The sequence below is a fragment of the Sphaerodactylus townsendi genome, linkage group LG01 (assembly GCF_021028975.2).
Source record: "Sphaerodactylus townsendi isolate TG3544 linkage group LG01, MPM_Stown_v2.3, whole genome shotgun sequence".
Lineage (NCBI taxonomy): Eukaryota > Metazoa > Chordata > Lepidosauria > Squamata > Sphaerodactylidae > Sphaerodactylus > Sphaerodactylus townsendi.
This window is the reverse complement of record NC_059425.1, coordinates 61,783,776-61,806,429: the sequence shown is the minus strand read 5'-3', so window position 1 is coordinate 61,806,429 and position 22,654 is coordinate 61,783,776. Positions and strand designations below refer to the sequence as shown.

At 41.3% G+C, this 22,654-nt stretch overlaps 1 protein-coding gene across 4 annotated transcripts in view; it reads left to right on the top strand.

The window, feature by feature from the left end:
- DUSP10 (dual specificity phosphatase 10) overlaps positions 1-22,320 on the top strand; it is a 51,255-nt gene extending 28,935 nt beyond the window's left edge. For all 4 annotated transcript variants that reach the window (XM_048500665.1, XM_048500839.1, XM_048500576.1 and 1 more), the window contains 2 exons: positions 10,630-11,010; positions 21,067-22,320. In XM_048500665.1, the coding sequence (XP_048356622.1) occupies positions 10,630-11,010; positions 21,067-21,332 (647 nt within the window). In that variant the 3' untranslated portion in view covers positions 21,333-22,320. The remainder of the gene's footprint in view (positions 1-10,629; positions 11,011-21,066) is intronic.
- The last annotated feature ends 334 nt before the right edge of the window (positions 22,321-22,654 follow it).

Below are 22,654 nucleotides of genomic sequence, written 5' to 3'. Positions count from 1 at the left end.
ACAAATTGTACATCTAGAAGCAAGTCATACTTCAACTGAAAAAAAACTCCTTTTACCTGTGAACAGAGCAGAAAATGCCCAGTTCTCAAACAATTCCTGCCTCCTGAGGAGCAGGATGTCCACTACCTGGATTAGAACAAGGACAAAGAAGAATTGTAATTAGCTGTGGTCCTGAAGATCTATCTATTTTTTCCACTTGGTGATGATATTGTTTAAAACAATAAAACTGTAACCTATACTGACACAATTTGTTTGCTTTAGTTAAGGGCTACAATTTTAATTGCCTCTGGGATAACTTCTCCTTAACATTAATGGATTAAGCCCTATTGTGTGGAAGAGCTCTGAAGGCATAATAAAGCTGATTTGCATTGGGTGGATTTGCTTTTAAATAGTGCCTCTGTTGTTTTCTCCTTTTCTTGCACTTGCAAGACAAATGTCCCGTCCTTGATAATCTTGCTGGTGCGTTCACTGTATACCAATAGTCTCTCCATTGTACCTTGTTTCTGAGGATGATATGATATGATATGATATGGGGAGGAAGGGGATAGTGAGGATGATGTATGAGTCTGAAATTGTGTGCATCGAGGAATGCTGCTGTAAATTTCGTTGTGCGTGCACAATGACAATAAAATGCTTATGCTTATGCTTATGCTTATGATATGGAGGCAGACAAGAAAAGCCTCTTCTAGTTTCACCTTTATGATACAAAAATACTAAGACTGATGGACAATTTTAACTGTCCATGACATTCAACAAGAATGTTTGCTGTCAAGGTTGGAGGAGACTGTCCCTCTGGAGGAGTGGTTCTCAACCTGTGGGTCATGACCCCTTTGGGGGTCAAACGACCCTTTCACAGAGGTCGCCTAAGACTCTCTGCATCACTGTTCTCCATATGTAAAATGGATAAATGTTAGGGTTGGGGGTCACCACAACATGCGGAACTGTATTAAAGGGTCCCAGCATTAGGAAGGTTGAGAACCACTGCTCTGGAGAAAGGAGTATTTAAAAAAAAAACTTGCCATAGCTTGGGAGCCAGCATGGTATAGTGGTTAATAGCAATGGGTCTAATCTGGAGAACTGGGTTTGATTCCCCACTCCTCCACATGAAGCCTGCCAGGTGACCTTGGGTCAGTCACAGTTCTCTCAGAACTCTCTCAGCTCACACAGTCAGGAGATTGCAAACTACCTCCAAATATATCTTGCCTAGTAATTTCCACAGGTAGCTGTGTTAGAGCTTTGTAACAAAATAACACAGTATTGTCTATTTTGTCAGGTCATGGGGTCTCTAAATTGACTTATTTTTCTGTAGGCAACACCAATACTGACACCCTTGCAAGTATCTGCTGGCAGAGAGAGAACCAGTAGATCCCTGGTTCTGAGATGTTGAGGTGAGACTAAAAGCCTTGATTCAGGATGGTAGCCCAATGTGGCCCTGATTCTTCGAGGCTCCTTACCTCCTCTGCCGTTCCCGTTCCCTTTCTTTTTCCTCTGGTATTGAGCTGTTCTGTTTTAGTTCTGATGGGTTATGATTCTTTTATTGTATGGCTTGTTTTAGTTGTTATTAACACTTAGGCTAGCCCTCATACCTCAAGAACCATCTTTCCCCCTATGTCCCCACCTGGCCTCTGTGTTCTGCAGAGGCCAATTTGCTGGTAGTCCCTACATCCTCCATGATTCGGTTAGCCTCCACCGGGGCAGAGCTTTCAGTGACTTGGCCCCAATGTGGTGGAACACTCTTCCACCAACCATTAGGGCCCTGCAGGAACTTGGCCAGTTTCGTGGGGCTCTAAATACTGAGCTGTTCCGCCGAGCATTTGGGGGAGAGTAACCGTTGATTGCCACCCATATTTTCCCATCATTGGACCACCTCCATGATAAGGAGCTGAATTCAATTGTTTCTGATGGGATTTTTATCGCCATCTCTAATCTTGTTCTGTTTTTATGTTTAATTACAGTTTTATGGTTGTTGTGATTTTAATGTTTGATTATTCTGTTCACCAGAGCCCTTCGGGGGTAGGCAGTATTATAAACTTAATAAATAATATTTTTTTAAAAAAAAATCTATTGGAAAATAAACACTGACCTCTTTCCCCCTCTTGTTAAATTTCATATTTGTTATTAAAGAGAAGTAGAGAAGCATCTCAACTTTAGCTAAATAAGGTCCCAAGATCAGCCAGTACAGTTATAATTTTTACTATTGTTGTACTGTTGTCTATGCCAATAAAGGCTTGCTGCTGCTGCTTCCACAGTACAGTTATATCCCTGCTCTTTCTCTGTGTTGTGTAGTTTAAATGACATTGCTTTATCCTTCAACCATCTCGTGCTTTGAATTGGTTTGACATAATGTCCTCTGTTCATTAAAAACACAAAAGCCCTTTAATTGTTGTCTTAGTGGAAAAATACATAAGGCTGTCATCAGCTGTTGCTTTGGCCAGGCTATCTGCAGCAATATAAATAAATGAGGTCACAGTTTTTAAACCAACAGGCTGTACTTGCAAAATTGCACAGTATGCTTTCAAATACTATACATGTACGTAGAAGTTGGATTACAGGTGCAAATATCTCTTGTTTGCTATTAACTTAGAAATAAAACACTATGGGCTTATATCTTCAGTTGGGACATATAATTTTCTGTCATTCAAAGGCTTGTAAATCCTTAATGTCTTCATTAAACCAATCTATACCATCCTGTGTCTATCATCCATATTTCTCAGCTACTGAAACTATATATTAAAGCTTAACTTCACAGTGAGTTGAATCTAAAATTCCCTTTCAAGGGAAAATATACATTCGGACAGGATTCCCTCCCTTCTTCAATCTTTGTTAAATGATCTTACTTATTTATGCCTGCAAGCAAATTCTGCATCAGAGACTTAAACAGACTTGAAGCCACTAGAGTTCTGTGAGTATAGAGGGAAGCAGGAATGTAGGTATAGATTTTTTATGGGGGGGGTTGGGGGCAGGGTCCGCCCCCACCCGCCCCTGGGGCATGGCCATGCCTTCCCAAGCCCTGCCCCCAGTGCTGTCTCCTGAGACAGCAGACTCCCCTGCCCCGCCCCCCCGCCCCCCACCAGCTGGGCTCCCAACCAGCAGCCGGCAGCCCCTTCTGCCCTCCCTATGGATAGAGGCATAGCTAGGGAAAATGGAGCCCGGTGCAAAATCTGAGTTTTGCGTGCTCTCCCCACCGCCATGGGTAGCCACTGTGATGCTGGAATTCACCCCCAAACAGCATCACTTTCAATGGTGTTTCAGCTAGGGAGCCCAACTTCTTCTTTTAAAGGTGTAGCCCCCATCGTCTATTAGCTCCCATTGGATGGAGGCACCCCCTTTGGGAGTCCATAGCTTTTTACCTCCTGGACCAAACTTCACAAAACCTGGGTGGTATTAGTAAGAGACTCTCCTGATGATCCCTCCCAGGTTTGGTGAAGTTTGGTTTATGGGGGCCAAAGTTATGGACCCTCAAATGTGTAGCCCCCATCTTCTATTAGCTCCCATTGGAAACAATGAGGGATGGGGGCACCCCCTTTGGGAGTCCATAACTTTGGACCCCCTGAACCAAACTTCACCAAACCTGGGTAGAATCATCAGAAGAGTCTCCCAAAACATCCCTGAAATGTTGGTGCTGCCAGCTTAAAAATTGCGCCCCCTGCAGGCCAAAAACAGAAAAAACACTAAAAATACAAAAAACCCACAAACGAGGGGCAGAGCTTCAGACATGCAATGGGGGTGTTGAACCTGAGAACCCCCTCCCTGCCTATGTCCTTGGAGGGAAGGCAAGGCTCTGGCAGAACGTTAGCCAAACAATCCCCAGTCAGTATAACAATAGTCCAGTCATTATAAAAGTCAGTATATTTATAGTGTAAGTGAGCCCAACAGTAACCTGATCTTGTCAGGGAGGAGCAGAAGCTGAGCAGGTTTGATACTTGAATGTGAGATTGCCTGAGAGGCCTTTGCAGAGAAAGGCAATGGCAAAATGGCAAAATACCTCTCTTTAATTACCTTGAAAACTCTAGGAGGTCACCATAAGTTCGCTGCAACTTTAATTGCCCTTTACTCACACATACATACCCCTCAATGATTTTGACCTGATCTACAAGCTGTAGGGATTGGGAGGGAGGGGAAGTGTTCAAATTTCACTGTCTCTAGTGGTGTACCATCAGTAATTGGTGCCTGGGGCAAGTAGTGAAACTGTGCCCCCCAAATTGTGCCCTCCCCCAAAACTGTGCCCCCTCTTTGCAACCTCTGATGAGCAGCAAGTGGACTGGGTGAGCTTGGATGGTTTGGCACATGGGACATGGAGCAACACAGTGGCCCTGTGCTTGCTCTTAGAATTAAGGGCTGTGCTGCTGCACTTGCCAAGCTGAGCTGGAGGGTGCCTTGCTGCCCGTGGGGCCCTGCTTGCTCATGGGGGAGTGGGCTGCTGCCGGGCCAAGCGGGTGGGTGCCTTGCTCCTGTCACTGCCCCATGGGCAGGGGTCAGCAACCTTTACCGCCCAAAGAGCCATTTGGACCCATTTTCCATGGCCGCGAAGATCTACTGAGCTGGAAAGGTGGCTCTGCACAGAGCCACCTCCGGTTCGGCCCCTCCACTCACCTTTCCTTCCAGCGCTGGGAGGCGGAGGCGCCGGGAAGGGAAACCCCCTCTGCTCGATGGAGCAGTCAGCCACCTGCTTCGTGGGGCAGAAGGGGGGTGGCGGCTGTGGCTTGCCCGGTGCTGCCACCTCTCGCACTGCGGGAGGCAACAGCGCCAGGCAGAGAAACCCCTCTGCCCGACGGAGCAGGCAGCCGCCTACTCCATGGGGCATAGGGGTGATGGTGGCCATGGCCTGCCCAGTGCCCCCACCTCTCGCACTGCAGGAGGCAGTGGCGCCAGGCAGAGGGGGGATGGCGGCTGCAGGAATGGCAAAAGGGGGATGGTGGCTGCTCTGGAGGGATACGCCCACGCTACCCTCCAACCTCCAGGCCACGTGGAGCCAAAGTATAAGGTTAAAAGAGCCGCATACGGCTCCGGAGCCGCGGGTTGCAGACCCCTGCCCATGGGGCTCTGCTTGCTCCTGGAGGGAGGGACCTGGCTGAATGTGCCCCTCACATCACAATTAAAAGTGGTGCCTGGGTCATCTGTCCCCCCTCCCAGATACACCATTGACTCTCTCTGATCCTCTTCCACCAAAACTGTGTGAGATCTGAAAGCATGGCACTCAGATTTGTGGTCTTAATTTTGTTGCATCTGATTAGTTTTGTTTTGGTGATGTGTTTTCAATAGGTGTTATGTTTTATTCAGGGCCTTTTCATCCTGACTTTCTTCCCAAGAGTTCAGGATAGCTAACATAGTCACTTATTCTCAGTTTTATCCCTGCTATTATCATGATAGTTGGGCTGTGTAAGAGAAGGTGGCTTTGAGCTAATCTTCAGGGCCGAATGTATACTAGGTCCCATCTTTCCCCAAGTCCAGTACTCTGTGATATTATCCTGACTTACAGATGCATAGAAATGTCATATTCTAGGGGTACTTCTAAAAATAAAATAAGCATGGCTTTCATGAACAAATTGTCATGTTAAAAAGCTTTGTAGCTGGAGGAAACAGATGTATTTTGGAGGCTATCAGTACAAATTATACACAGTAGTTTTGGTTTTGTTTGTTTTAACCACAAGAACTGCAGTTGGAGATCTCTTCATTCTGAATAACTCTCTTGGCAGATTGAAGTGTGCCGCTCAGTGTCCAGACAGTACATTTGATGTACTCTCTGTGTATATGTTAAAGACTTCTATAAGTCTGGGAAAACTTGAGAGCCTTTGAAATATCTTAATCCTTTGGGTAGAGAGCCTAGCCTTCAGAAGGATTTAAAAATTATTAGAAAGGGAAAAGTGTATTATACAGTAATCCATATAGCCTTCTGTAATAATTCATGAATAGAAAATGGATAAATCAGAAGTATTTTTCAGGTTCTGCACGGCACAATTATACCGGGTTACAATCGGTATCTTACAATCTGGGTCTATTTTATCCCTTCGCATTGCTGCCCATTTCTGTGAAGGAATCAAGTGAAGACCAGGAAGCTGCAATGGTCAGGGGCTCATCACAGTTGAAAACTGACATGACACCAGGTGGGGAGATCAGGGTGGAGGGGTGGGGAGATCAGGCAACTGGGCAGGAAAAATAAACTGGTTCAGCTCCTGTGATGTTTGCACAGTAGCGGGTTCACCACAGGATTATTTTTTAAAGAATCACCAAAGTGGCAATTTTTGAAAATCCTAGGATGAGGAAAATATCGTGGGGCAAGCCCACTTTAGGTTTGGGAACCATGTGAACCTCTTGGTCAAACTGGGATATTTCCTTTGCTCAACCTGGGATATTTGGACTGTGCAGAGACAACCCATGTCTGGGTCACATCAAAATTTTGTATAGCAAGTTACTTTAAAAATGGGTTTCTGTAATTATGCATGCCAGTGCCTGAGGGTGGTCAGATATGGCTAAGAAATTGGCAAAAAGATAATTGCCTGATAATGTCATCATTTTAACTTTGGAAGCATGCATGAAAGAATGTTCAGTTGATACATTCCATTACTGAAGGTAGCCTTTTCTCAGCCCCCTAACATTATGAAACTGACTCTGGTTATTTGCCAGTATAGATATAGACGAGTATCTTTCATAATCTCCAGATATGGCTGGCTGATGATGGGGGCATGAATGGTAGAAATGAGAGGTTATGAAGATTTTTCAGGACTTCTTTATTTATTTTTATTAGAACATTTATATCCTGCCTTTCTTCTTGGTTCAAAGTGGCTTTGGCAATTCTAGATACAAGCCCCAAGATCTTCATAAATAGGGAAGGATTCAAATATAAATTTCACAAAGTGTCATTCATAAAGGTATGTTTTGCAGTCTGGATGCCAAAATCATGTTTGAGAAATAACATTTGCACAGCAGCCCCCTCTCAGTGGTCTTTGCTCCTATGATAGATTGGACCGGTAGGCATTACTATCGATTAGGAACTGGGGACATTTGCTGCTCTTTGCATGTACTCATCCAGACATTTACTTAAGTAGTGCTAGAGCTAGAACTTGCTGAAAGGATCAGTCATATTTTTAAAATGTCAAACAGGCCATACATTTGGTCAGTTCTCTAGCTAAGAACATAACTAGTTAGAAAACCATAAAGCAAAATCAAACATGGCAAAGCTTAATAGTTCTATTTCAGTGCTGAATTTAAGTATCTACTTTTGCTAGTTCAGATTTCTTGTTCACGTGTTCCTGTTTGCCTAATTCCATTATATACACATCTACTGGATTCAAAAAAATTTTTCATTATCTGATAGGACCTTCCTGGAATGGAGAATCTATCTGCTTCAGCCAGATGATTACTTCAAATGGCAGAATTTTAAATTTAGAAGCTGTATCGCTTATCAAACAAGTTTATACATAGTGTGTCACAACTGACATTCATGAATATATTTTTTAGTTCTGATTCAAGATAAATTTTGTATTTTGTATTGAGCATACATAAAATACAGGCTTAGATCTGGGATGCAGTGAACATGGAAAAAATAGCAAATATTTTTATTAATGTTGGAATTATTGGACAAAAATGTGTACTTTGGCCCATAAGTTCTGGATTGTGATTTCTGTGTTTACCTCTGTTTATATTTCATTATATATAGTTAGTTTTGTTTATGCAGAATGATGATCTAAATTGTATATATCTCCCAGACAAACTAGAAAAGTAACACTGGGCATAATTGCATGATTTTCTTATTATTAAACGTCTAAAACACTGTACTGCTTAATTCTGTCCATTTTTATCACATTTTGCCAAGAAATAATGTTAGTGAATATAAATCGTGGAAAAAAATCTTGCATGTTTCAAAAACTAGAGTTATCATCTTTCTCTCCCCACTTCCAAATCTAAAGAAATGTTTTTGTGACCATCCTATGTAAGTTTAGATGATGTTCAATACCACTCAGTAAAAGTCTGTGAGATTCCAAATACCCTAGAAACTTATGTAACATATGAAAGAAAACCAATTCAGCTGCAGGTTCAGTCATGTTCTCTTCCCTGTCACCACCTCCACACCAAAATAGTGATGATCATAATATAGGCCTGTTTAATGTTGCGATGGGGGTGGGGTGGGGGTAGTTAGTGATCAAGCAAATGAAACAAAATGGCATAAAAGCATGTGTTGATGAACCTAAAAGCTGACTCTGGATAACGGGAGCTACTCACACAATGAAATCATGGATGTGTCTTCAACTCTCCCAGTGACTGCTTGAATGATCTAAATTCATGATTACCCCATTTATATGTTTAAGTGCAATTCCAGCTTCACTATTTCTCTCTCTTCCCCCCCCCCCCCCCCCCCCCGACAAATTGATTGTGTCTATAGCATTTGGGCAGCATGCAGAAATTCCACATGTATGTTTCTGTCTTGTGCATGAGAGTGTGCATTGATTGAATTTTGTCTGTAATCCAGCTAGTAAAGGCACAGTCTCAGCTGTGAGTGTTTGAGAGGAAAGAATATCACTACTATTAAAAAAAGGAAAAAAATAGGAGACCTTAAATTAATGACCAAGTATATAGAAAGGGCATTGGGGAGTTATGAAAAAGAAGCTTGCTTTCTGCTTTGACTATGGCCAACCTTGAAACCTATTGATGCCTGTGTCTCTTATGTAATGAATAATGACTTTCTCCACCTTGGAGACAGTAACAATAATTTTGAGTGGGGGTGGGGGTTTAAGGAATTAGGTTATGCCTGTTCCTTTTAATTTTTTTGAAATTATTTATATAACGAGGTCAAAAAAGCTTTTTTGTGTTATTTCTAGAGTTTGATTTTTTGGGATGTTTTTGCTGGTCATATAATAGACTCATGAAAACTTTTCTCTTATCAAAACCACGCATTCATGGTATTCAAAATGGTTAATTCAGTCTCTTTTTTACTTATAATACCCAATCCCCCCTTTTAAATTATAGAACACTGGGTGTTTTCAGTGGGGCAACACATATTTGTGCTCTATCTATCTGTTTTGTTCACCGCCCTGAGCCCTCCGGGGGAGGGCGGTTTATAAATATTATTATTATTATTATTATTATTATTATTATTATTATTATTATTATTGTTATTATTGTTATTATTGTTATTATTGTTATTATTGTTAATAATAATAATAATAATATCTGATTAAAAGGTAAAATTGATATCATATTATTGAGACAGTCTGAATCTATCTATCTTCCTTTTTTCATAGACTAAATAAATGTCTACCAATATGAAGAACTTGGTCTGTAATCATAACTATTTCTGTGTTGCCATTTTAACCTCTGCCTTTCAGCAGAATAAATAGTGTTTATAGTATGACAACTTTCTTTCTCAATAGCCAGATCATGCCACTTTCTATAAAATATCTCATTCTTGACTCTTTTTTGCGCAGTTCACATTAGATACTCTTCTCTGATTGAATGCACTATTCCATATGCATTTAGTAAAAGCTTAAGTTGTAATCTTATATGTATACAGAGCAGAAGCAGGCCCAACCACCTGTTAGCATTACATCACTGGCTCCTAGGAATATAGTTGTACCAAAAGGCCTCAAACAAAGTAGCTCTTCTTGCATTGTTTGCACTCAAAAAGCTGATGTCATGCCAAGCTGATGTCATTGTATGTCTTTGTGTAATTGCCATGGAAACCAGGCAGGTGGGGGAGTCTGAGCTGATGTCATCTTGGGAGCGAGGTGTAGAAAAGTTTTCTAAGCATCTCTCCAGTTTTTGGTTGTTATTGTTGTTGGACTATCAGTTTAGAAAATAATCTGAAAAATCCTGAAGTGTCTTTGGAAAACAAAATAGCATGTGAGATCATGTATCTTCTTTGTTTCATTGCGCCTTCCTTCTTCAAATTATTCTGTCCTGGAATATTTTTTAGGCTCTTCGAAGCATTGTGAACAATTTGTTATACAAGATTTCATTTAAATAAGTAAAGGAAAATATAATTGTTTCCTCAAGATGAAAGCAAAATGCTGTATGGTCCTCTCAACCTTATAAGCTGGGTGTTCTCCCCTGTCCCCATCTGAAACCAGAAATCTTATCCAGGAAGCGAGAGGACTTAAATTACTTGTGTAAAATAACTATATATGTATTCGTGGAATAAGTTTTTTTTTTAGTTTGTAGAGACAAATACTGAAAATATTTAGCAAAGTTTATAGATAAAGGATATGTTGCCATACACATTGAAGCAATCTGTTTTAGATAATCAAAGTAATTAATTATTCCCTGGGAAATTGTCCTTGGAAAATTGTGTGGTATGGTTTAGGAGATGGTAGTAATTATGTTCTTAATTATGTAACAAATAATATATGCATTTGTCCATGCTAACTTTGTATCTGCTTCACAGCAGCTGCACAAAATAGTCCATTTGAACTCTGTCTCCTGTTTGTTATTGCCAACAAAAGTGAGAGTAAGTGGTGAGTAAATAGTTCTAAGTGTAGTATGTGCGACCCTGCAAGTTTTAGCTGGATTGCTCTGGAGGAAGTATATTGAGAACTGCAGCTTCTGTAAGCTTAGGTGCTCATTGCATTGTGAATGTTCCACAGTTTAGATCTTGGTCATATTTCTGAAAAAGTCTCTAATTTCCTTCCAATGCAGGTGGACTCAGCAGTTTTAAACAGAACCATGAAAACCTCTGTGACAACTCCCTCCAACTCCAAGAGTGCTCTGAAGGAGGAGGAGGAGGAGGTGGTGCCATGGCAGTGACATCTACGCTACCTCAGTCAATCCCCACCACTCCAGACATCGAAAATGCTGAGCTCACTCCCATCTTGCCTTTCCTGTTCCTTGGAAATGAGCATGATGCTCAGGACTTGGAGAAGATGCAGAGGTTGAACATAGGCTATATAATCAATGTAACCACTCACCTGCCCCTCTATCATTATGAGAAAGGTTTGTTCAACTACAAACGACTCCCTGCCACAGACAGCAACAAGCAGAATCTCAGGCAGTACTTCGAAGAGGCTTTTGAGTTCATTGGTAATTATCTCTGCTGGAGATTCTCTTTCCTAATAAACTGCTATAATTTCTGATTTCATGGCTTAACTGCATTTAATGCAAAGTTGACAGGTATAGAGCTGATTGGGGTGCTGTGTGGTTTCCGGGCTGTATGGCCGTGTTCTAGCAGCATTCTCTCCTGACGTTTCGCCTGCATCTGTGGCTGGCGTCTTCAGAGGGTAGAGCTGATTATCTGAGCCCAAGGAGCTAGCTCTTGACCCCCATGACTGTTCAAAATTTGTAGCCCACTCTGTCCCAAAGACTTTGTGAAGATACCATGACATTTGTCTCCTACATTTCTAGTTTAATTTATGAAGAGACATTTTGAAAATAGAGTAGCAACTCTACAACTAAAAGGAGATAAGTAGATAGACTTTACCCGAATTACTTTTCCCTTTTTGTTGTTAAGATTAATTAAAGCACACTAGCAATGTGACTCTGTTTTACGCAACTTGAGGATAAACAGTTTTAGAATAAAAAGTACTTGAGGATAAACAATTTTAGAATAAAAGCACTTTGGTACAGGTACAGTGTGTTCTCCAGCTGCAGTTGTACACCAGCCAAGTTCATTATAAAAATCTCTATGTTAAGTAAATGCAATCAGTATACACAAATCTAACTTTCTTTAAACTTGTTCTATTGCTTGCGATTCTGTGTGGCTTTGATTGCTGAATTAATTATCCATTCTTCCTGTAATCCTGCCATTTGATAGTTATGAATCTCATAGTGAGCAGTAATGAAGAAAACTGGCCCATCTCCATTAGGAATATGTTGGGTCTTTTCAAGTTTTTTTGAAGCCCTGGCTGTCTATAAGTAGTCCTTGAAGTTCAGAAAGACCAAATGTGAGGCAATTCTCTACGGTTGCCACCTAACTCATCTGTCAACTTCTACTTTTTACTTTCCCAAACTGAACACATTGTTGATTGGCAGTGGCAAACATCTGATGCTCATAGTTTTTCAGATCTTCGTAACGATGTATTCTTGCTCTGAGAGGGAGGCCATCTTCAGGCATGGGTTATTCCCATGGGCTGCTCAGGGAAGCAGGACTAAGCTCCTTTTTATCCTCCTTCACCTTCTTAGGAGGTGAATCCGAGGAATTAGTGAAGATAGTAGTAGACAAAGAAGACGTTCTGGCAGCCATTGATAAACTAAATGCTACCAATTCCTTGGCCCTGATTGCATTCATCCAAGAGTTCTTAAAGAGTTCAAGCATGAAATTGCTGATCTTCTCACATTAATATGCAACTTATCCCTGAAATCTGCCTCCATCCCTGAAGACTGGAAGATGGCCAATGTCACACCAATCTTTAAGAAAGGATCTAGGGGGGACACAGGAAATTACAGGCTAGTCAGTTTGACATCTGTTCCTGGTAAATTAGTCGAATCTATCATTAAAGATAAAATTGTTAAACATGTAGAAAAGCAAGACCTGCTGAGGAAGAGTCAGCATGGCTTTTGCAGAGGCAAGTCCTGTCTTACAAACTTACTAGAGTTCTTTGAGGATGTAAACAGGCATGTGGATAAGGGGGAACCAGTGGACATTGTCTACTTGGATTTCCAAAAGGCTTTTGACAAAGTTTCTCACCAGAGACTGTTGAGAAAACTCAGCAATGAAGGAATAAGAGGGGAAGTCCTCCTATGGATTAAAAACTGGTTGAGGAACAGGAAACAAAGGGTGGGTATAAATGGGAAGTTCTCACAATGGAGAGATGTAAGGAGTGGTGTCCCCCAAGGATCCGTATTGGGACCAGTGCTCTTTAACCTATTCATAAATGACCTGGAAGTAGGGGTGGGTAGCGTGGTGGCCAAGTTTGTAGATGATACCAAATTATGTAGGGTGGTGAGAACCATAAAGGATTGCGAAGAGCTCCAAGCGGACCTTGATAAATTAGGTGAGTGGGCTAAGAAATGGCAAATGCAGTTCAATGTAGCAAAATGCAAAGTGATGCACATAGGAGCAAAAAATCCAAACTTCACATACAGACTACAAGGTTCAGTGCTATCAGTCACAGACCAGGAAAGGGATTTGGGCGTCTTAGTTGATAGTTCCATGGGAATGTCAACTCAATGCATGGCAGCTGTGAAAAAGGCAAACTCTATGCTGGGGATAATTAGGAAAGGAGTTGATAATAAAACTGCAAGGATTGTCATGCCCTTATATAAAGCCATGGTGCAACCGCACTTGGAGTACTGTGTTCAGTTCTGGTCGCCACATCTCAAAAAGGATATCGAAGAGATAGAAAAAGTGCAGAGAAGGGCAACGAGGATGATTGAAGGGTTGGAGCACCTTCCTTATGAGGAGAGGCTGCAGCGTTTGGGACTCTTTAGTTTGGAGAGGAGACATCTGAGGGGGGATATGATTGAAGTCTATAAAATTATGCATGGGGGAGAAAATGTTGACAGAGAGAAATTTTTCTCTCTTTCTCACAATACTAGAACCAGGGGGCATACATTGAAAATGCTGGGGGGAAGAATTAGGACTAATAAAAGGAAACACTTCTTCACACAATGTGTGATTGGTGTTTGGAATATGCTGCCACAGGAGGTGGTGATGGCCACTAACCTGGATAGCTTTAAAAAGGGCTTGGATAGATTTATGGAGGAGAAGTCGATCTATGGCTACCAATCTTGATCCTCCTTGATCTCAGATTGCAAATGCCTTAGCAGACCAGGTGCTCAGGAGCAGGAGCAGCAGCAGAAGGCCACTGCTTTCACATCCTGCACATGAGCTCCCAAAGGCACCTGGTGGGCCACTGCAAGTAGCAGAATGCTGGACTAGATGGACTCTGGTCTGATCCAGCAGGCTAGTTCTTATGTTCTCCTTGTTGGGCTGTTGCTAGCCACTTTAGTTTCTTGCCTCACATAGGAAGAGCAGCTTAGTGAGCACTTCCTTCAGCCTCTAGATAATCATTCTCTTTCCATTGCTGTTCTGCTTTTTTCCCTTCTCAAACTTACTTTGACACCTAAGCTTGCCTATTAAAAAAAAAAACCTATCCTAATCTTAGTACTTTTTCATTCCTCAAATCCCCTTCTTGTTTCCACCGTTTCTCCCGTGGAGCCAGGCAACATGGCACAGGAACACGGGAAGGCTGAAAGCCCTGAAGAGGGATTCTTTTCAGAGGAGGATACAAATCTGGGTCTGCTGCAGGCACAGCAGCTGGAGCACAACTTGTTAGCCAAGAGGCGACCATGTGCAGCTCAAGGAAATGTGGCAAGATGAATCATGAAAATGAAAGCAGGAAGTAGCGCAGGCTAAAACAGCTGCAAAAAAAGCTGTTGTGGTAAGGGCGCCCCTCCAATTCAGCCCTGAGAGGCAACAATGGCTTGTCAGAGCCCTAGAAAGCCTCATCCTTAATGGGGAGCACCAGATCACCTCCTAGGGGTAGAGTACCAGCACTCCCTTCCCAATTTGGAGTCAGGCTGCCATCTTGTCCTTGAGATCTCTCCCAGTTAATACCGAGGGCAGCGGAGGAAATGCTACACCCCCACCCAGGCCAGCTATGCACCATCCAATCCTGTCATAGGCGGCCATAGGTCTCTCTTGCCTATAACATCAGAAATATTAGACTCAGAAGAGGATTTTGCCACCCATAGAAGACATTTACAATGCTGGCCCACCAAGGCAGCCAGAAAGGCTGCCTCATCAGGATCCTACCAGGGGCCCGAAGAAACAGCTCACTGTATCTCTTCCTTCTCAGAGGATGAAAAGGAGGAGACAGAATTTTCCTCATTGGAGGAGGAAGAACCATCAGCAGAACAGCCCACCAGACTTTTCAAAGGGGAGAACAAAAGCTGTAACTGCCCTCAAACTGACAGTCAGGCAGCTCAGAAGGGAACAAAGGCGAAGGGTCTAAGCCTAAGGGGATTTTTTTTATCTAAAGCAGGGGTAGGGAACCTGCGGCTCTCCAGATGTTCAGGAACTACAATTCCCATCAGCCCCTACCAGCATGAAATGCCTTCAGGACCTGATGATCACTTGCATAGATTCCGATCAGTGGGCATGCCTCTATGCCAGGCCACTACTTACAGGGGTTCCTCTGCCCTTTCCAACATGACATCATCCTGAAAAGAGACAAGTTATGGAACCTCAATTATTCAGTCAAGAGCAGAATGAACCTTGATTACTTACCATGAAGGTTCCTCCTGTTCTGAGGAAGGGAGGGCATCTGGCTTATGTATACTGTGAAAAGACTAATGAATAAACAGCAACAAGGACCAAAGAAGAAGAAGAAGAGTTTGAATTTATATCCCCCCTTCCTCTCCTGTAGGAGAGAGGGGCTGACAATCTCATTTCCCTTCCCCCCTCACAACAAACACCCTGTGAGGTGGGTGGGGCTGAGAGAGCTCCAGAAAGCTGTGACTAGCCCAAGGTTGCCCAGCTGAAATGTGTGGGAGTATGCAGGCTAATCTGAATTCCCCAGATAAGCCTCCACAATTCAAGCGGCAGAGCTGGGAATCAAACCTGGTTCCTTCAGATCAGCGTGCACCTGCTCTTAGCTGCTACGCCACTGCTGGACAAACTTCACATCAGAGAAAACAGCAGGAGAGAAGTGAAAGCAGCCACTGCACGCTAGCAAAATCACAGACAATTTCTCTCCTGCTATATTATCCCAAACAGTCCTCTGCTTCTATAAACAGAGAGATCTATATAGTTTCTAATAGTTATATAATTGGATTCTAAGTGACAAGAGTTATGTTCTCATTAACCTCTATAGCTTGGAAAGTTTTAAACTGGCTAGCAATAGCCTAATGGGGATAAGAAGCAGAAGCTTAGTCCTGCCTCCCCGAGTGACCAATGGAAATAACCCACATTTGAAGATTCCCTCCCTTCTTTAGAGCAGAAGGAACCTTCACAGTAAGCAATCAAGATTAATTCTGAGCATGCCTAGCTGCTCTTCTACAGATGGAACTCTGAGGACTGTAATATTGCTTTTTTTCTTTTGGATAATGTGTCAGGAAGAATTTTTGAAAACTGACACTTCTACAAGTTTTTATCAGCAAACTTCGATGTGGCTTGGCCAAAGCTGTCCCCTTGAACTTCAGTTGTGGGAAGGTGATTGCACATCACCTTTAATAGTCTCTTGTCTTGAAAATCTTATACAGTGTTGTCATACATCAGCTGTGACTTAACATCACTTTATACACACACTAGCTTTCCTCATACCATTTTTCACTAAAACTGTTAATAGGAAAGGGGGAACAGAGAGAACTGGCAGATCTCAAGCCACTCTAGGTGGAGGTGAATTCTGGGGAAGCTGGATGGTTTATAAATAGTTAGGGATTTGGAATCAGTTAATTCCTCTATTTCTGAAAGTCTTTTCCATCCCTATATTATGCAGGAATATTGTATACTTCTGAGTCATGAGTGTCATTCTCAGGCAGGGACAATCTATGAAGTGCAATGCCAAGAGCAACTTAAGTCCATGGTACACTCTACTTTATTTTTGGAAATCGATTTTGTAGCATTTTCTAGAGATTCTGAAGTTGGATGTATGTAGCTCTCCAGCCTTCACATTCTGGTATTCTAATGAATACCAGTTATTGGTAGTATTTGTTTCAGAGAAGAAACAAAGAAACCTCTTAGAATATACAGCCCCAGCGTGGTGTAGTTATTAGAATGTTGTGTTAGGACCAGGGTCTCTTGGCTTCAAATACCCACTTGCCATGAAATGTAACTGGGTGATCTTGAGCCAGTCACTTTCTTTCAGCCTACCATACCTCACTGTGCTGTTGTGAGGATGAATGGAGGTGGGGAGACCGATGTATGTTACCCTGTGCTCAGTGCTGAATTTACCTATAGCAGGGGTAGGGAACCTGCGGCTCTCCAGATGTTCAGGAACTACAATTCCCATCAGCCTCTGTCAGCGTATTGATTGGCCGTAGAACTGATAGAATATGGTCTCATTATCTGAAGGCATGGGATTCCTGACTTTCCTAGGCTTAATGGCAGGCTGAAGCCTAGGACCTCAAAAGATAGGCAGCCTCCAGCCAAGGTGTATAATATATGTTTACAAAATTTGCTTATGGTAAAAGTTTTTCATAGTGTTAGATGCATTGATAGTAGTGGTAGTAGTAGTAGTGGTAGTAGTAGTGAAGTAGTAGTAGTAGTAGTAGTGATGCAGTGCCTAAAGATAACCTTGGATTGCACTTAAAAACAATCCAAACTGACAAAATCACTGCATGTCAGCTACAAAGAGGAAAACACCCTACCTCAATCTGCATGCATCATTCGTCGATACATCACACAGTCCTAGATGCTTGGGAAGTGTCCAACGTGTGATGTAATACAAAATCCAGCATTTTGATCTTGTTTGCTGTGTATAACTGTTTTTGTATCAATATAATAATAATAATAATAATAATAATAATAATAATAATAATAATAATAATAATAATAATTTTAACACTCCCCCCCAATAACTATGGTATATAACAAGAATATCTTACGTCCTTTAGAGGAGGAATTGTGAATTGTGGAATTTTAAACCCCTGGCATCATCTTCAGTTTTACTCAATTTTGTTTAAAACACTCTTCTGTCTTTAGTCACGAGGGTGGGAGATTGGAAAGGGTCCCTCAAGTGGAATAGCCTGGGACATTTCTTTGTCTAAATCCAGCACTGCTTGAGCTCCTTGGACAAAAAGAAGGATAAAAATGCACGAAAGAAATAATCCCCAGTTGTGTCCATGTTGAATATAGTTGTCAGAGTGGCACACTTTTGTAACTTTACCCCACCAGAAATGAATTTGAAGGATTTTGCTCAATTCATGAGCTGTCCACCCAAGGAACACTAGCTAAATGTATCTCGATTCAGCTTGAGTAATATGAAAGCAGTCAGGGATTAATAAAGCAAGTGATAGTATGCTTCTATGTGCCATTAAAGTTTGATGTATTAGAATGAGAGTTATAGTGGTGGGTTGACATTGGAGTTGTAAATGAAAGGACCATTTGAATAGTTAGTTAATGGTGAGCGCACCTGAACTTGGTGATAGGGATTCATAATCAGCTGAGTTGTGCCAACAAGAAGCCAGCATGACTGACACTGGGGCATTCTAATTCTTGTGGAATGAAATAATCTATCTATCTATCTATCTATCTATCTATCTATCTATCTATCTATCTATCTATCTATCTATCTATCTATCTATCTATCTATCTATCTATCTATCTATCTATCTATCTATCTATCTATCTATTGGATTTATTGGATTTATTGGATTTATTGACCGCTCCACCCCCGTAGGGCTCTGGGCGGTGATGGTTCCCCACCCTGGGACATAGACAATATACCCCACTAAACCTCCCCTTCTCACTTAGACAAAGTGTGAAACAGACTTCCCTCTGTGATACACCTCTGAAGATGCCAGCCACAGATGCAGGCAAAACGTTAGGAACAAAATCCACCAGACCACAGCCACACAGCCCGGAAAACCCACCAAAACCAGAAATAGTTTTTGTACAATCAATACAAACTCCCATCTAGGACAACTGTTCATGCTATTCAGTGACAGTACCCTTTTCAAATTCAGTTTGCATCTGTACCTTTCTAGTATACATGCAGAAATACAGTTTGAGACATGCACAGGGATTAATGGAACCTCACTTTTCTTCCTACTATGGGAGGACGGTGAAATGGAGGTCAGAATTTAAATAATTGTCTAGTGCCAGGTTGACCACTTCTTTGTACACTGTGTCTTCCCACTGCAGAGACCACTTAGGGCTGTGTACTGGAAGTGATCCTATTGCTAAATGCTTTTTTCCCTTTATTTTGATAACTTCAGTCTAGAGCTATGCCTGAGAGTTGGTTGGATAAACAAATATGTCTTCATCTTGACTTCTTAGTAGGATAAATATTCTGTTAAGTAACTAATCAGGACTTAGCTTTGCCCTGGGGACAGTTTAAATTGGATCTGAAAAGATCTGGACTGTCTTAAATAGATTATTTCTTCCACTGCTGGGTTTTATGAAGGTTAAAACAAAGATAGAATGTCTGTATGCAGAAACAATGTGTATAGTCACAGCCTTTGCAAAAGTAAATGCTGACTATTCTAAGTCCTCAGAAATCTTCGCTGAGAAAGCATACACACACGCAAAAGGTGATGATAGCTATGCCAGGTCACAATTTTTTTACATCACTTTTTAAGGTACATACATCAGGCAACCATGGCTTGGCTACCACTTGCTGTTGAATTCACATTTTGTGGCAAACCCAGGTGTGCTTTCTGTTAGGTGTGTCATTGGTCGGAGCCCAGCAACTGCCAGCCGAAGCACCCTCTAAACCGCAGGCGATAGAATGGCCAACATCTTCAGACAAAATTTCAAACTGCGGGTTAGACTGCCATAAGCATAAAAGGTCACAAATCTGGCTGCAGTGATGTCATGGAATTTGTAGCTAGCCTAGAGATAAGGGCCATGAGCCATGTCAGCAGGTTCAAATAATGAGAAGGAGCTCTTCCTTTCCCACCTCAGAAAGGTTGGGGAGGAGAGTTGGGTCAGTTGCTCCTCTAATATGCAGAACAGCCCACATCTCAAGTCATCTTATATAACTAATCTTGAATCTGTAATGCAGCTCTCATTTTTGTTCTTTCTGCCAGCTTATACGATATACCTGTTCTTCGTGAACAAATTTGAATGGCTTTTTTTTACAGCATAGTGCAATGTGAGTTCAATGAAATGCATGCAAGAAAGGCAGGCCACTTTTGGCAGTATAAATGAAGCACTGCATCCCTTATCCCCCAAATGTTTTGCATAGTTCTCATTTGTGCATTTATCTACATTCACTGAAAACTGTGACAGTTGTATCTTGGAAACACTGCACATTTACCAGGCAATGTACAAAATTCTGTTTGTGCTGTTAATTTGGGCATGATGTCTAGGTGCATCCTCTGTGATTTTTGTAGTCCAGCTATGCCAAAATGTGCTCAAGGTAAGGTCTACTGTTGCTAGAATGAACTTCAAAATATATAGTTCTGTTAAGTTGTGCCTATCAGTGTCCTCTGCGACTGCACGGCCAAATCCAGTAGATGATGAGAGAGTCTTAGTCATATTTAAAATCTAGATTGAGACTTCTTGAAACGCTCTATTTAAATACATCAGACTTGAAAATTCAGTAGAATTCCAAGCTATACCCCACTGTGCATTATGTAGAATATAATGGATCTTTCTATAGGCCTACTATGTTGTTTTTGAAATTTGATCTTGAGATTGGTTACAGTACATAGCTTTGCTCCCTTGGCTTATTCAGTGTTCAAGATGGTGGCCTAAATTTACTTTGGGTCATCTGAATGAATGCTGAAGAATACATAATCTAGCTCAAGTCTCAATATCTTTTCCTCCTATCAATGGAAAGTGTAGGAACCCAGAATCATTTTTGGATGTTCCATTTGCTTGTCAACACCACTTTCCTAATGTATTTCTGTGGAAATGTAGCAAGAATAATCTGAAGGCATGGAAAAGGAGACTTCTGAACAGACTCTTGGCAGTTTTGTCATTGAAACTATGAAAACCATTAATTAATTCATTAATTAATTCATTTTTAGATGTATACCCTGCTTATCCCCGTAAAGCTCAGGGCAGCAAACAACATAATATAACAGTATACATTAAATAGAATACAAACTTATAAAATAACATACATAAAACTGTAAAATAAAAAAGTTTCAGATGGCGACTTAACACATCAAACCTAGCGTTAGTCAGTTACAACAACAGCAGCACTATATCAATACATTAATAATTCAATACATTAGCAATATATCAATACATTAACCAAACAGTAACAATAAATTAATATCTCAGCACAGTATATGAATTTATGCAGTTGTGAATCTTAACTTTCTAGGAAGTAGGAGTGAAACAAATTTGTGTTCAGATGATATGTAGACACTTTTTTTGGTATTGTGTTTGCTGTAAATGAAACAAATGAATAGAAGTTGGCTGCTTGTGTTATGGGAAGCACTGTAATATTGCATATCTTGAATTCTTTTGAAAACCTCCATTCATGTGAAGGGAATGATGACACTTATTTCCGTCCTTTTCAGAGGAAGCTCACCAGTGTGGGAAAGGTCTTCTTATTCACTGCCAGGCTGGCGTGTCCCGCTCTGCCACCATCGTCATTGCTTACCTAATGAAGCACACGCGAATGACCATGACTGATGCCTATAAATTTGTCAAAGGCAAGCGACCAATCATTTCTCCTAATCTTAATTTTATGGGGCAATTATTGGAGTTTGAAGAAGATCTAAACAATGGAGTCACACCACGAATTCTTACGCCAAAGCTAATCGGGGTGGAGACAGTTGTGTGACAACAAGGAATCGCATGACAGACTATTATATTCTTCACTTGACACAGATTGGGAGGCCTGGGTTTTCCTTTTTAGCTTTACTTGGGGAGGGGGGCTATTCTATGATAAACTCTGAACAAACCTTTTTTTGGGGGGAAAAGGTTTTTAAAAATACAAGAACTTCACAATGTTGAGCAGAATGCCATAGCAAATTCCTTCTCCAAAAATGACTGAAGGAGGGATACTTAGAGAACAGAAACCAGTTTTTAAAAGAAGTCTATGTGTGAGAGAGACAAACTGGACTGTAGTTTCCTCCCCCCCCCCCCTTCCCTTTTTGGTGATTTAGTTACTTGTAGAGATTATGACTAAGTAGTCTGTGCAGGTTCATAGACCGAAGACAACTATGTTTGGAGAAAACAGAATACAACCAGCCAAAACAAAAGCAAAAAGACAACTAAATCCATGGGCCTTGAGTTTGCAAAGGCTTTGCTAAAGAAAACCTAAGCAAAATGCTTGCCAGTGCAAAGAAGATCAGAGCAGCTTAAACTATCTGCAAAAGCACTTCTCACCCTCCTGACTACAGAATCTTTTTATTTGTTGTTTCATCTTCTGGTACTATTTTTCTATTTACGGGAGGGTGGGTGTGTAAGGCAGTTTTAACACCAAGGGACTTGACCATTTTATGCCATATGCCTTTACTGGCTTCTTGTGCAATAACAGTTAAGGGGAAGAGAGAGAATAAACCAGTGATAGCTGGCTGCCCAGTAATATTTTTTTCAAGTGCAAAAGTGGGCTGGCTTGATTTCAAAGAAGGAATGCAACAAAAGCAATTATTTTTCCCCCTTTTCTGATTCTGGTTATAGTGCCATAAACCTTGTTACATATGTATATCAGAATGTACAAAGATCAAAAATAAGCAAAATTTATTTAAAATATTTTTTCGCACAAAATACCGGTGTGTTTCTGTTCATGTAAAAAAAAAGTTTGATTATAAAAATGAAAACTGTTTTGGAAATTGCCCTGTGTGTGTGTGCTTTTGATTTCTTCAGCTATTACTCAAAATGGATTGGTGGTATGTAGTGAACTGTTCTGGTAGCCTCATGTAAACCACAGATGAAGAATTTATCCAGTTAACACTGCAACCCTGCGCTACTTCAGATTAACCCTACTGATGTCAGTGGGCTTAGTTTGGAATAATTCTGCATAGGATCATACTATAAGGGGTTGACACCACAGTCATGTCTGTCTGGTGATCCCTGGCCCTAAAGCAATCAGGCTGGCCTCCACAAGGGCCAGGGCTATTACAACAGTCCTGTTAGGTAGCATGAGGTCATTTGTTGAGC